Source organism: Pomacea canaliculata, linkage group LG3, assembly GCF_003073045.1.
Source record: "Pomacea canaliculata isolate SZHN2017 linkage group LG3, ASM307304v1, whole genome shotgun sequence".
In the NCBI taxonomy this organism is placed as follows: domain Eukaryota; kingdom Metazoa; phylum Mollusca; class Gastropoda; order Architaenioglossa; family Ampullariidae; genus Pomacea; species Pomacea canaliculata.
In genome coordinates this window covers 17,877,118-17,889,495 of record NC_037592.1, presented here as the reverse complement: position 1 = coordinate 17,889,495, position 12,378 = coordinate 17,877,118, and the positions used below count along the sequence as shown (strand labels likewise).

At 38.1% G+C, this 12,378-nt stretch overlaps 1 protein-coding gene across 1 annotated transcript; it reads left to right on the top strand.

Moving 5' to 3' along the window:
• Positions 1-4,516: 4,516 nt before the first annotated feature.
• Positions 4,517-9,870, top strand: LOC112559895. Its single transcript, XM_025231372.1, has 2 exons — positions 4,517-4,627; positions 5,323-9,870. Exon 2 carries the CDS (start codon positions 5,343-5,345, stop codon positions 6,918-6,920), a length of 1,578 nt encoding a protein of 525 aa, XP_025087157.1. The 5' UTR covers positions 4,517-4,627; positions 5,323-5,342; the 3' UTR covers positions 6,921-9,870.
• Positions 9,871-12,378: the final 2,508 nt, after the last annotated feature.

Genomic DNA, 12,378 nt, shown 5'->3' with positions numbered 1-12,378 from the left:
TACACACGTACAGACGCACCTGGCATTGCCTGGAAAACTGTCAGTAATCGATACGCTCGCGGACCAGATCAAAGGACAGTAGGGTGAGGTGAGGGTTCAACTCATCGTCGGCTTATTGATAAAGGGAGATAAACATTGGGGTGGTGCCGGCTACCAACCGACTCTCTTTTCTTGAACACACAGAATCGCTTGTTTGTAAGAATGTGGTTATTATAGAATCTTATTAATTTCATGTAGTAGAATTATTTGCAATAATCAACACTCTTGCTATAACTGCATATTTCTCACGTCTTTCAAGGATAAGACATATACAATTCAAAAATACGACTGTTTCCCATCCTACCGTCATCCTCTCTTATGAAATATAATCAACAAATTTGCCACTCTTTAATTTTTTTAAGTAGATAAATAGTGGTACTCATATATTTGTTATATTTATATACTTTTGATAAATTAGTTGTAAATAACTTCTTTGCACATCAACAAGTTTTGCGAAGGTCATCCAACCTAAATGCTAGAACAATCCATTTTAGAATACTAGCAAAAACAGTCCATAGTCTCAGGTATAAGCATATTAGTAAAGCCTTCAACATACATGTATTATTAATTCCAGAAGCTGCTTACACCAAGCTTACTTTAATGTTCATAAATACATTGTGACTGCGTAATAATAAATGCTTTGATATATCACATGTAATAAGTACGATCTTTTACATGGTTAAATAGTACAGAAAAATTAGGAGAGGGGGTAGGGGAGTCTACAGCTTTTTTCATACACACCTACCCTTTACTAATGACAGGAAACTGCCTCATTGGATCTACTTTTCTCAGAAAAGTGTAAAGTATAACCCGGTAACCTCTTCCTTTTCAGTTTGCTAGAGTAAAATCTTCTTTTTCGTAACCACCGTTCCAGGTGTCTACAAACAGCTGTGATAAAAGCTGAGACTCTTAGGTTAACACTGCAGGCTTTCATTCATTCTACTGCACAAATCATAACACTTCTCAGTTTTGTCGGCTTCGCCGAAGATCTCGTGATCTTTCTTGACAATCGCCATCCAGCCCGAAGGCTAGAACAAGCCACCAAGGAGAGAGTTCACTAGAATACTAGTCCATGCTCATATATAATAATGTATGTAAAGGCACACCAAGGAGGCCTTCATGAATGGACGACTGCTTCATCACAATCCGGTCCCATACTTCAGTTGAAATCGTTTCTTCCCAGATCCCAGCATTCTGTTTGATGAAACAACACACATGCACTAATATGAAATTCACATAACAAAGAATAAATTATGGTAAAGAAGAACTCTGCGGTTACGACTGACCATGAACTAGAAAGACTTCGGCCACGTTTTCTGTAAAAAAGACAATTGACAATTATTAATCTACCAGTTCGATATAGTAGGTAAATCTGTTTTTCTTTCAATATCTAGCTTTCCCTTGAAATAAAAGACTACTAAAATCACAAAAGTTATAATTGGACACGTTTCAGATAAAGAAAGAAAAATAGATAAATCCCTATTGAAGTTGGAAGGCGCGATCATCAATATTAACCTCTATGTTTGATTTAAACAACTTTTACCACCCCTTTTACTCGGGTTGCGTGTATGTGTGTTTTGCTTTGGTGTTTGTGTGTTGCTCCACTAATGTGTGTGTGTTTTGTTTTTTGGTGTTTTTTTTCATCCTTTCACATTGACAGTTAACAGTTGTGTGGCGGGGGAATTACATTCGATTACGACCCGTGTATAGTGGCTTCGACTTCGACAGGGGTGGGCAAAGTACAGCCCACAGACGTCTTTGGACTGGCCCGTGTGCCAAAATGTGAAGTGTAATTTTATTTTTCTTCGTTCAGCCTGGGCGGTTTATTTGAAATTTAAGTACAACAGCTTTAGAAATCGACAGTCCGTAACATTCTAACACAAAGTACCAATTAAGACGACAAATAACACGGCTGACATGTCTGATGGAGTCATTAGAGAGCACCGTGTCGCTGAACTCAGGGGGAATGTGCACGTGGAGGTGGTCAGAGGTTGTGATTTCCGTCACCTCAGCTTATCACACTCTCGATACCTCTACCACTCACGCAGACATTTACCGCGTGCGCTTATACTGTACTAAATTGCTTATTACACTTTTAATTAGCTCGAGCCCCAGCATGCATAACTCCAATAAACAACTCATGGCAATTTAGTGTATTAAAGAAAGTTATTAATCATCGAGAGGATTATACAAATTACGAAATGATAAAGGAATGAAAAAAGAACATGCGAATATGTAAATGAACTGATTCCTTATCTATGCTAGTTATCTAGGGTGTCCCGTTATCACAAATTATTCCAGATATCTAGTGAGTCAATTAACCTATTCTTAACCACCGCACTCTCACCACTACACGCTCACAATCTCCATGCAATGCACAAATACATGCCACTTAGCTTGACCCAAGCACCCTTGCTGTGTGGGGTGTTTGTCTCTGAAGGACACACAACTTTGCGATTTTGCACAATGGTTCTTGCTGTGTGGAGGACTCTCTCGACGCGCCGCAGAAGAAATGATGTTCGGTGACTTTGGAATTCTGTTGTCCGTCTCCGCGATGAGAGACGTACGATGTAGAGAGTCGGGACGAATTCTTACGCGAATCGTCCTCGTGCACCAGCGTGCACCTGGGTTCCGTCACCAGCCGGCCTGGAGTTTCTTCAAGTAGAAATTAGTGCCGACTCTTGTGACCAGAGCAACTTTTCCACTACGATGCCAAGAGTTGGTCGTGGGTTCGCAGGGACAAAAGTCACTTCCTTTACGCTCAATGTTTGATGAGCGGGCTATCACCTTCTTGGCCTGTCCCTGCTCTGCGCCTCAAGTCTGACTGGAGTGGCTGATACACGTGGTGGCAAAGACTTGAGTTACAAAGTCCTTCCGATGCTCACCCATCAAGAATCCCTAGCGAAAAGCCTTGAGTTTGCGTCCAAATTCAATATTAAAACGCTGGCTTGTGGCCAAACGTGCACTCGATTGTTCAGTCACACCACATGACATACCACTACCACCAAGCACGCAACAGCTAGTATATGCGACAAGGTTTCCCATCAGCCGCTACGTATGTTATGTAATCCAGCTGCCTACTTGTCTGACTTCGCCTTTACTAGCTCGCGTTGTGATAATATTGCCCTTCTCTAAATCGTAATTAAGGGGTGCATTGTCTAAGGTTCGTCTTTTACACTTGCACCCCGCGGCTGCTTCTGGCTCTACGTTACGTGTCCGTAGTTACGTGAATGGTCTTTTGATCAGCAAATATACGCTCCACGCGGCCTTTTGATTCTATAGGTGATGTAAGCGCGGTACGTTATACCTCCCGGCTTTTGTTGTTCTGACGGTCAGCGTCGCCAGAGGCTAGCAATTCCACTTTCTGTAGGTCGGTTTAGCAGTGCGTCCACCTATCTTGTGAATAGAGCAGAAGTGCAAAACCCACACTATAGCTCTATCATTATTCTTTCATGACACACTGTGAGCGGCTGCTTTCAAAACAAAGGATGGTTTTAAAAGTCTTATTGCGAGCGAATTCATAGTGCTTCGCTTCACACAATATATTTTGGTAAGTGAACGTCATTATATGCATCATTTGTTGTCCATTCCTTTTTTCATTAGGTTTGTTGTGTAGACAGTGTAGTCACCTGGCGAGGTATTTAATTTTTACCGGCCTGCCGCATAGCTTAGAATTTTGAGCCCATCTCTGGACTACAACCACATCCAATAGTCGATTCGTCCACAGTTGACGACCACCATTTTGTTAAGAACTTTTTTTTTTTTTTTGGTAAAACTTTGTGTTTAAGTGTTGCTTCTGTTCGCATGTACCGAAATATGACTAACATTTATTTATTTTTTTTAAAAAAAAGGCTTCCACGACGGTCAGCACGTCTCCACAAACTCCATGTGCAGCTAATTTGATTAAACGGATATGCTGTATTTTACAAACCACTCAAAACTGCACTAAAGAGGCCTGCTTTGTAGTCATGAGCCGTACAGAGTAAGTTAAAGCACGGACGTATACATGTATTAGTTTGTGGTTAAAGTAAGCAAAGAATGTAATCACAAGTGGTGGTCGAACCGACCTGTGACCAACTGTAGTCTTTCTTCAATTCGTCAAAGCATTAACTCTGTAACACATTGACATTTTGTTATTTAAATACCTATAAATATAAATAGAGAGACAAGGTGAGAAAATCAATGACTTAATAATCAATAACGTGACACGCTGTCACCGCATTATCAACGAACTAAACGCGCAGACCGGAAGCTTTGAACATACGGGTACTGCGGTTAGCTCATTAAGACCCCTTTTTTTTACGACAGCGCCCTCTTTAGATGCGAATCCATATCATTCGTTGAAAATTACATAAGTTTATGCTACGGTATGTATTTTCAAAGAATTACAAAAAAAATAAAGGATTCATGACTAACCCTAGCTGTGTTACTGGATATATAAGAAGCAGAATTTGTTTTTCGTTTACCGATATGAAAGGGGAGGGGGTTTCGGCTACAGGGGAAGTAACTCTGGAAAAGCCGCCATTGTGACTTGCTCTTTGTCAGTCTTCCTGGAGGGTGAATGAATGTTTTGAAGATAAAGGAATAGGTATTTATAAGTTGAAATACTATTTTATTTTGAACTTTCGCTCAAATATAGGGTCTTTTCAAAAGAATGGGAACTTAACAGCTTTAAGAAAGTGGGTTATCTGGGTTTGTTTAATTGGAACACTAAGCTGCAAGATGGTAACTCACAAGAAGAAATGCAGCATTGCAGTACGATCAACAACGATTCGCATTACTGCAATTGATCTCCACAGATTAGCGTATTTAAAATGCTGTAGAATGCATACAAAGTATGTTTTGTAACATCCATAAGATCTTCACATATTTTGGTTATTGTCAGACACAAGCACATTTAAGTGGATACATAGGAATCAAGTGGCAAAATGTTACGCGCGCATGAAACAAATTGCAGAAGGGGGTCATTGTATTTTGTCCCCGGTGTGTTTCTATGAAAAGAAGAATTTTGTGCTTTTCTGACTGATATTTAATTCCATTTTTTACGTCGACATCAAGACATAAATGCATCTTAATGTTTTAAAGGGATAATGTCTTAAAATGACCCCCCCCCAACAGTTTAGCAAATCTTCAGGTTAAATTTATAGTCTTTTTTCAGAACGAACGTCTTAAGCAACTTTTATACCTTGTCCTTGGTTCAGTTTAAAGTTGTGGTTATTTGATTCTCTTTAGTCTTGTATTCTGTCATCCAGTTTGAATATTTCTTTTTCTGTGCTATTTTAGTGACCTTGAAGGTCGAGAAAATGCAGCGAGCCAGGGTTTCAAACCACCCATGCCACCGGTTGAGTGTACCAGCAGCAAAGCGATTCTGGTGTCGCCACTGCATGATGGTATTTGAAGATGCCATATCACGATGGAGGCATAGTCGTTCATGCCGATCAGGTGGTTTTGACAATTTTATCCGAAGAAGAGAGATTGAGACACAAGCTCTTCAAAAAATGGCAGAAACGCTTGACCCTGAAATAGGGATGACACATACAGCACTGCCTGCAAGTGATACAGGAACTGGGCCAAGCAAAGAACTCTGCTGTTTTATATGTCACCAGAGATTTTTGTCACTTGATGAAATGAGAGAGCATGTCAAATATCCATGCAACAGACCTTCTGTTCTTCAGCGCCCATCTGTGACTGTTTATATTGAAGAGCCAACTTTTGGTACAGGTATCCAGCAGCACTATACAGAAGGTCCTGTCTCCAGACAGAGTACTTTCAAAGCCGTTCAGAGTGAACCTACAGATATTGAAAATCCTCATCCAGTAACTGTTTTCTTGAATGATGTAGAACAAGGGGAACCACATGGTGAAGCAAAACCAACAAATATATATGTCAATGAAAAGGGAGAGACTGTAATTGAAGTTGAGAACTTGGATCTAAATACCAAAAGTGGAGAACTCTCACTTGCCCACCTTCTCACCCAACTTTCTCAGCAGGGGATAGTTTTTGACCAGAGGCCACATGTCAGTGCAGAACAGAGATGTTCTGATGAAGAAACAAATATTCATGACTCAATCCATGAAATTGATCTTAGCCAGCCAACTGCTGTTGATGCTGCCAACACTCTTACTCAACTTGCTGAATCAGCATTCCGTACTAGCCAACCACCTCAGATATATGAAAACTGCTCACCTAACAAACAGATGAAGATAGAAACTGTTGATGATCAGTACTCCCTACAGAAAGTAGAGCAGATACCTTTCCATAACGTTGTGCAAGATAACAGTGAACGTAAAATACCTGCTGGCCAGAACTATATCATTTGTGCAGGTGAATCAGAAGTAATTAGTGTTGTACAAACAGGCAGCTTACATCACGCAGATAATTTGTCAGACAATGATATTGTTTCCAAAGTTCATACCTCAGCAGATTATGTAGCACCTGGCTGTGAAGAATCACTTCATGTTGTAGGAACTGCTGCGGTTTGTCAAACAGATATTATTGTAGGTGAGGAATCTAGTGTTGTGCAAGAATCTGACCACTTTCAGACCCCTTGCAGAGTGGAAACACAGCAAGCACATAAATCTTTGACAAACTACGTGGAAGAGCCATCTTCCATTCTTAATATGCAGCAGGAGCAATCTTTCCAGGGTTTTGAAGGTGACATTAATGAGGTGCAGCATGCCCAGAATGAATATCAAGTGATGTCTGGTAACCATAGCAGTCATCTGAATGGTGAAAAGCCAATGGTCTCTCATCAGCAAGAAGCAGTATATTTTGATAAAGATGATAACAGGATAGATGTTGCTGCAACAAGCACAGTATCAGAAAATGATAATACTTGTATCAGTTCAGTTCCATTATACTGCCATCCAGACTGTGTTTGATACAGTGTGTAAGCTGAGCATTTCAAATAGTGAAACATTTTAAAAAATAAAAAAAGGATTGTTTGGAGCTTTAATGCATCACTACTTACAATTCATGCAGTGGTTCAGATCCAAATGTGTCACCAGATTCACTGCATCATAAGTGGCACATGCATTAGTCTGAGGTCGTTGATAGTAAAAGGACACAAAAGCTGTAAGTTCGATAATATGTGTAGATTGTAATTTTGTACATGTCAGAATGAATAACAACCCTATTGTTTAAATTTTCTTTTGTTATAATTCTTTTTATTAGTAACAAGGTTGAAGAGAGTCAAGACAGTATGTAATTATGATTTGTAACAGTATTTGTCTTGACAGCAGGATGTATTTAGTTATCCTGTTCTGTATTATTTGTTCTGTTTGATTATTTCTTATCTCCCATCGTTAAGAATTCAGTGAGAACTTCATGGAAGGAATACTATTTTTCTTTCTTAAAACTAATTTTTCTTAGTATAACTCTTGATACAAGTGTAGAGGTTTTTAATGATATTATTTCTGGAACAGTAAACAAAACTTCTGCTTTTAAAATAAAACAATTTCTTAAAGTAGCCCATTTCTTTTTATTTGGCTTGGTTCTAGGTTCAAGCGATGAAGGCCTATTGTTATACATACCATTGCTGTAAACAAGATTTACTGCATGAGTAGATTTCAGATATTTTGGCTCATGATAAGTAGCGTGGAACAATAATGCTGTCCAGTAATTTTTTGTGTACTTACCTGTGATTTTTATGGCTGTTAATTGGCTTAGTGAATGCTTGATATTTAAAAAGAAAATGTTCTGCAACAACAAATGATAAAAAAAAGCAGTTATTTCATTACAGGCGGTCCTCGGGTTACGTCAGCCCCGAGTTAAGATGTTTCGTGATTATAACACATCTCCCATTTACTGTATAAAGCCCTGTTTCGACTTAAGCGGTTTTGCATCGTAACGCGATATATTTATATTTTATATATATATAAAATTTGTTTTTATTTTATATGTCCTTTTTTTATAATTACTGTGTTAGGATAGGATAAGTGCTTACAGTATGTTATTTACGTGCGGTATGTACATGTGTTCCAACTTGCAGGGAAAATCGGTTTATGATATGACATAGGAATGGAACGTCGTAAGTCGAGGACCGCCTGTATTCTTAGAGAGCAGGGATTGTCAACTCATAAATCATTATTTAGTACATAGCGAATTCCTGCTGCTTCTTGCATACCTTGCAAAGTCAGCTATTTCATCTGCAAAGTTGTGGCTTAAATATATGTATTCATTGTTAATTAAAAATCTATTTGTAACCAAAATATTACAGTTACCACAAAAATATGAACAGCTTTATGAGTCATATTTATCTGAACCAACTTACTGATCACTTGTAAGGCATGCTTCTGCAGCTGTTAACCCCTTGAGACAAAAGATTACCTTAGGAACTACTGTTTCTCTTCTTATTTAAACAAGTTAAACTTTATAATGATATAATTATTGGAGGCGATTTTCTTTTCACTTAGCATCCAGACAGATTCAAATTACTTAAAACACTTTAAGCATGAATATTTTCAGTGCCATACATGTCTACAGACATATAACTCCACAGTCAGTTAACAACTGTAGGTGAGCAGTGCATTGCTGATGGTACCTCTTATCTAGCTGCACCGACAGTATAAATATGTGGATTCCCTGTTGTGATATAAGAGTAAAGTTGTACATCCTGTTCATTTAAGCAAAGTGTAGGTTAATGCAGAGACATTACCAAAAAAAAATGCATAAAATTAATGATGGGAAGCGTGTGCATTAATTTCATTCTAAATGTATGGTTTGCTATTTGCTTTATCAACACTTAGATCAGTGGTGCCCAACCTTTTCACGCCCGAGGGCCAGACTGGACATATATAAAATCTCGTGGGCCAGAACATGCCAGTTTTGCCAGAATCATGATGTTAAAAAGGAAATTATGTTGTGTCTGGTTAAAATGAGTGGGCTGTAGGTTGGGCACCCCTGACTTAGATTATCATTAAAACCTTGTAGATCCTGCTATTAGCTAGGATGGGGAAGATTTATATCATTTGGTCTTGCAGATTTAAGCAGATTATTTTTATTAATATGCAGTATGATTGTGTGGGAAGTTCCTTGTCAGTTTAAGTTGCAGTTGTTTGGGAAGAACATACAGCAATTTTCATTTCTCATTAAATTGACAACCTACTTCATAGCAAAGTATTGTAATGCTGAAAAATAGACATGCTGTTGTACAAATTGCTACATCATGCCAGAGAAGCTTGATAAGAAAAATTTTTGCATGCATTCTGTCTTTTGAATTACCTTATAGAAATAGACACAAACTGTTTGTGGACCAAGCATGTCAAATTGAGGGTTCCCAAAGGTCCATATTGGTCACATGTGTGTTGTCATGAGAGCCGCACATGTGTACAGTGTACTTGCAAAGGGCTGTTTGTTTGACATGCCTGGTTTAGACAGTATCCTTTTGGCCAAAAAATTAAAATATGTACATATGCATGATGTTTGTTTCTACTTACTAAAAGATAACTCTGAATGCAAATAAACATTCTACAAATGTCATCCCCTAGGTTTATTTCTGTCAGTTGTATATTTTGTTTTACTTAGAAGATTTTTACTTAATTTACTTTGTCGGTGCACTAAGTCATCATTACATTATGCTGTTCATTAATGTGATGTACATAGTGACTTTTTTAAAGAAAGTTCTTTTTGGACTGCACCCATTAACAATTGGAACACCTCTATGTATTGATTGCTTTTGGGCAGCAGATGAGGCATTGGATCTGGTGACAAATACTAGCACGACCTTTATTGGGTAGGTGATGTGTGGCAAAGTCAGCACTAAATCTGCACCCTTTCTTTTTCTTTTTCTTTTTTTTGGACTTGCTTGTGAAAATAAAGTGAGTCAACAAACCTGGTATTGTCATCTATAATATTAGCTAACTCAAAATAGTAATACTGCTGCTGAAAATTTTCCAGTTTTACTTAACTATATATACTAAATATATGATTAGTCTATAATGATGCTGTCACAGACCAGTTTTTGATGAAAGCAGACGTGTAAATTAAATATAAGGAGACAATTGACAAACACATTTATCAGCGTAGAGATGTGACTTGTGGTTGCAGTTTCTCTAAAAAGCTGTTGAAAGTAAATGAACAAAGAAATCTGTTAGAACAAATTTTTTCAGGTAAAGTTTCAAAGGAAATGGCAAGCTATTCCTGTATCTTATTAAAATATGTGAAGAAGCAGATAGCCAAAGGGTTAGAGCACTAGCATCTGAACTGAAGGTTGTGCCGGTTCCATGTCCGTGCTGTGCTAGTTGACACCAGCTGTTTGGAATCGGTACCAAACTCCATAGAGAGGGTTTTGGGGAAAGAAAGCAGTGAATGAGAGAAAAAAGTAAAGGCCTTACATACATCTAGTCCTAAGAAAAGTGAGGCCTCTAATATTAAAGTAAAATGTGTACAATACTTCAAAGAAGCACTAAACGTGCAATTCTTGCTAACTTCATAATGGTTGTATGTAATTTTTTTTTGTAACAGGAGTTGTTGATCTACATACGAAGTAAGACTATTGCATACGAAGTAAGACTATTAATATTGTTTCTGAATGCATAATTGCTGTATACACTTGTATGTGTGGGAAAGCACATAGCCAATTGATTAAAACAGCATCTGAACTTAGGGGCACTCCAGCTTGCTCAGGTAATTTCCCCTAGTCAAATCAGCTGTTGAGAATGGGTATGCGACTCCAAAGAGTTGCCCCCAACCACTGCCTTCATAAAACATGAGCCTCAAGAAAAGTGAAGTCTTTAACACTTCACCCCTACCCCCCAGTGACCTAAAAAGGTTAGAGGACAACTTTTACCTTCATCTTTATTTGCATGTTATTGTCAATTTTTATTAAAAATTTAGTTAAATGTCATTTAACACAACAGTAATAGGTAGTCTAAAGAATGATTGCCAGAATAGGATGAAAGAAGTTGTATACCAAGCTTCTAATTTGCCTACAATCAACAATATTCGTGCTTTTTGGCACCTACATAGTTCTTGTAGCCTTTCACTTGCAAAATAATAATAATAGCTTTTCATAATAACCATGCTATGAATCTCTCCTCATCCCTTCTGGATGGAAGTTCTTGTTGCATATTATCCAAACCACATATTGAACAATCGTATAATTGAAAGAGAAGAAAACTTTGCAAGTGTTATGATACTACAGAGATAACTGTGCAAGTTTTAATGATGAAATATGTTTGCTTCTAGCAGTATGTGGAAGAAGCATTCGTGACAACACAAATTTCTTCGTGTAGGCTGGCTTTCCATAGAATTGTATTTGTTAATGCCCTCTCCTTCACAAAACCGCTTTATGAGAGGAGGGGGTGACCAGACATCACAGACTTTTAATAGCTGTCAGATTTTACTTTTAATATACAAAGTTTTTTCAGTACCGAGGTCAGGGAAGCCATTTTGCCAGCTTACCAACTTTGTCACCTTCCTAGTGTGCAAAAACATCTTTGCTGTGTGCACTTAATGTTCAGAGAAAAGAATCAGTATAAAATACTGGACTCATGGAAAGCTGTAAGCCAGTATGGAGATAAAGAAACACTTCAGCAGTACCTACAATACCTCTGAGGTTGTCACCAAGACACACAATCTAGTCAGTTAATCCCCTTCCACTACCTACCCTTGCAGATTAAGTTCAGGGCTCTACCCAAGACCTAGGGGTGAACTTTGTGACATGGGTCAACGAATGTGAACTTGCTGAACAAAGGAGAAGAAATACACCTTTCCTGAACAGCTCTACCTGGTTCATAACATACTGTCACTTGAGATTTCCACACTAAATAAGCTTTCATTTCTAGATTGTATCTTCACTGGCACCCACACTATTCCAGTACCAAATGTTCTCTTTAACTTCACTGATTTTGTTCAGTAGAGGTGTGTTCTCTATCCCCCTCCAGAGCCCAGCTCATGTAACAGTGTTACTAACTATATGCTTTTCTTGGATTGTTAATGATCATGTGCTCATCACTATTGTTGACTTGTTCTGCTTCAATTCAGAAAATACAGTGGAATGTGTCCTAGCAAGAGGCAGTTTGGCTTTAAAAGCTGTCTTAGGCATGAAAGTTTATAGCTTCAAGAAAACTTTGCATTAAAGAACTTGCATTAGCGCTGAAGTTTGAACAGAAAAAGAAGTGGACCAATCACACTTTAGTAATCCATGGCTATGTTAGCTGGACAGTTCTGTTTCTGCTTGTTTGTGAAAAGAAAAAAGTCCCATATTTATGAACTTTTTATGTGAAGGATGCAATGAGACATGGCATAAAGGCTTGCAAGTAAACCTGTACTGACTTATTTTATAGGACACTTGAAAACCTTTGTGTTCAATAGATAAACATTTTTATGTTCCTCGAT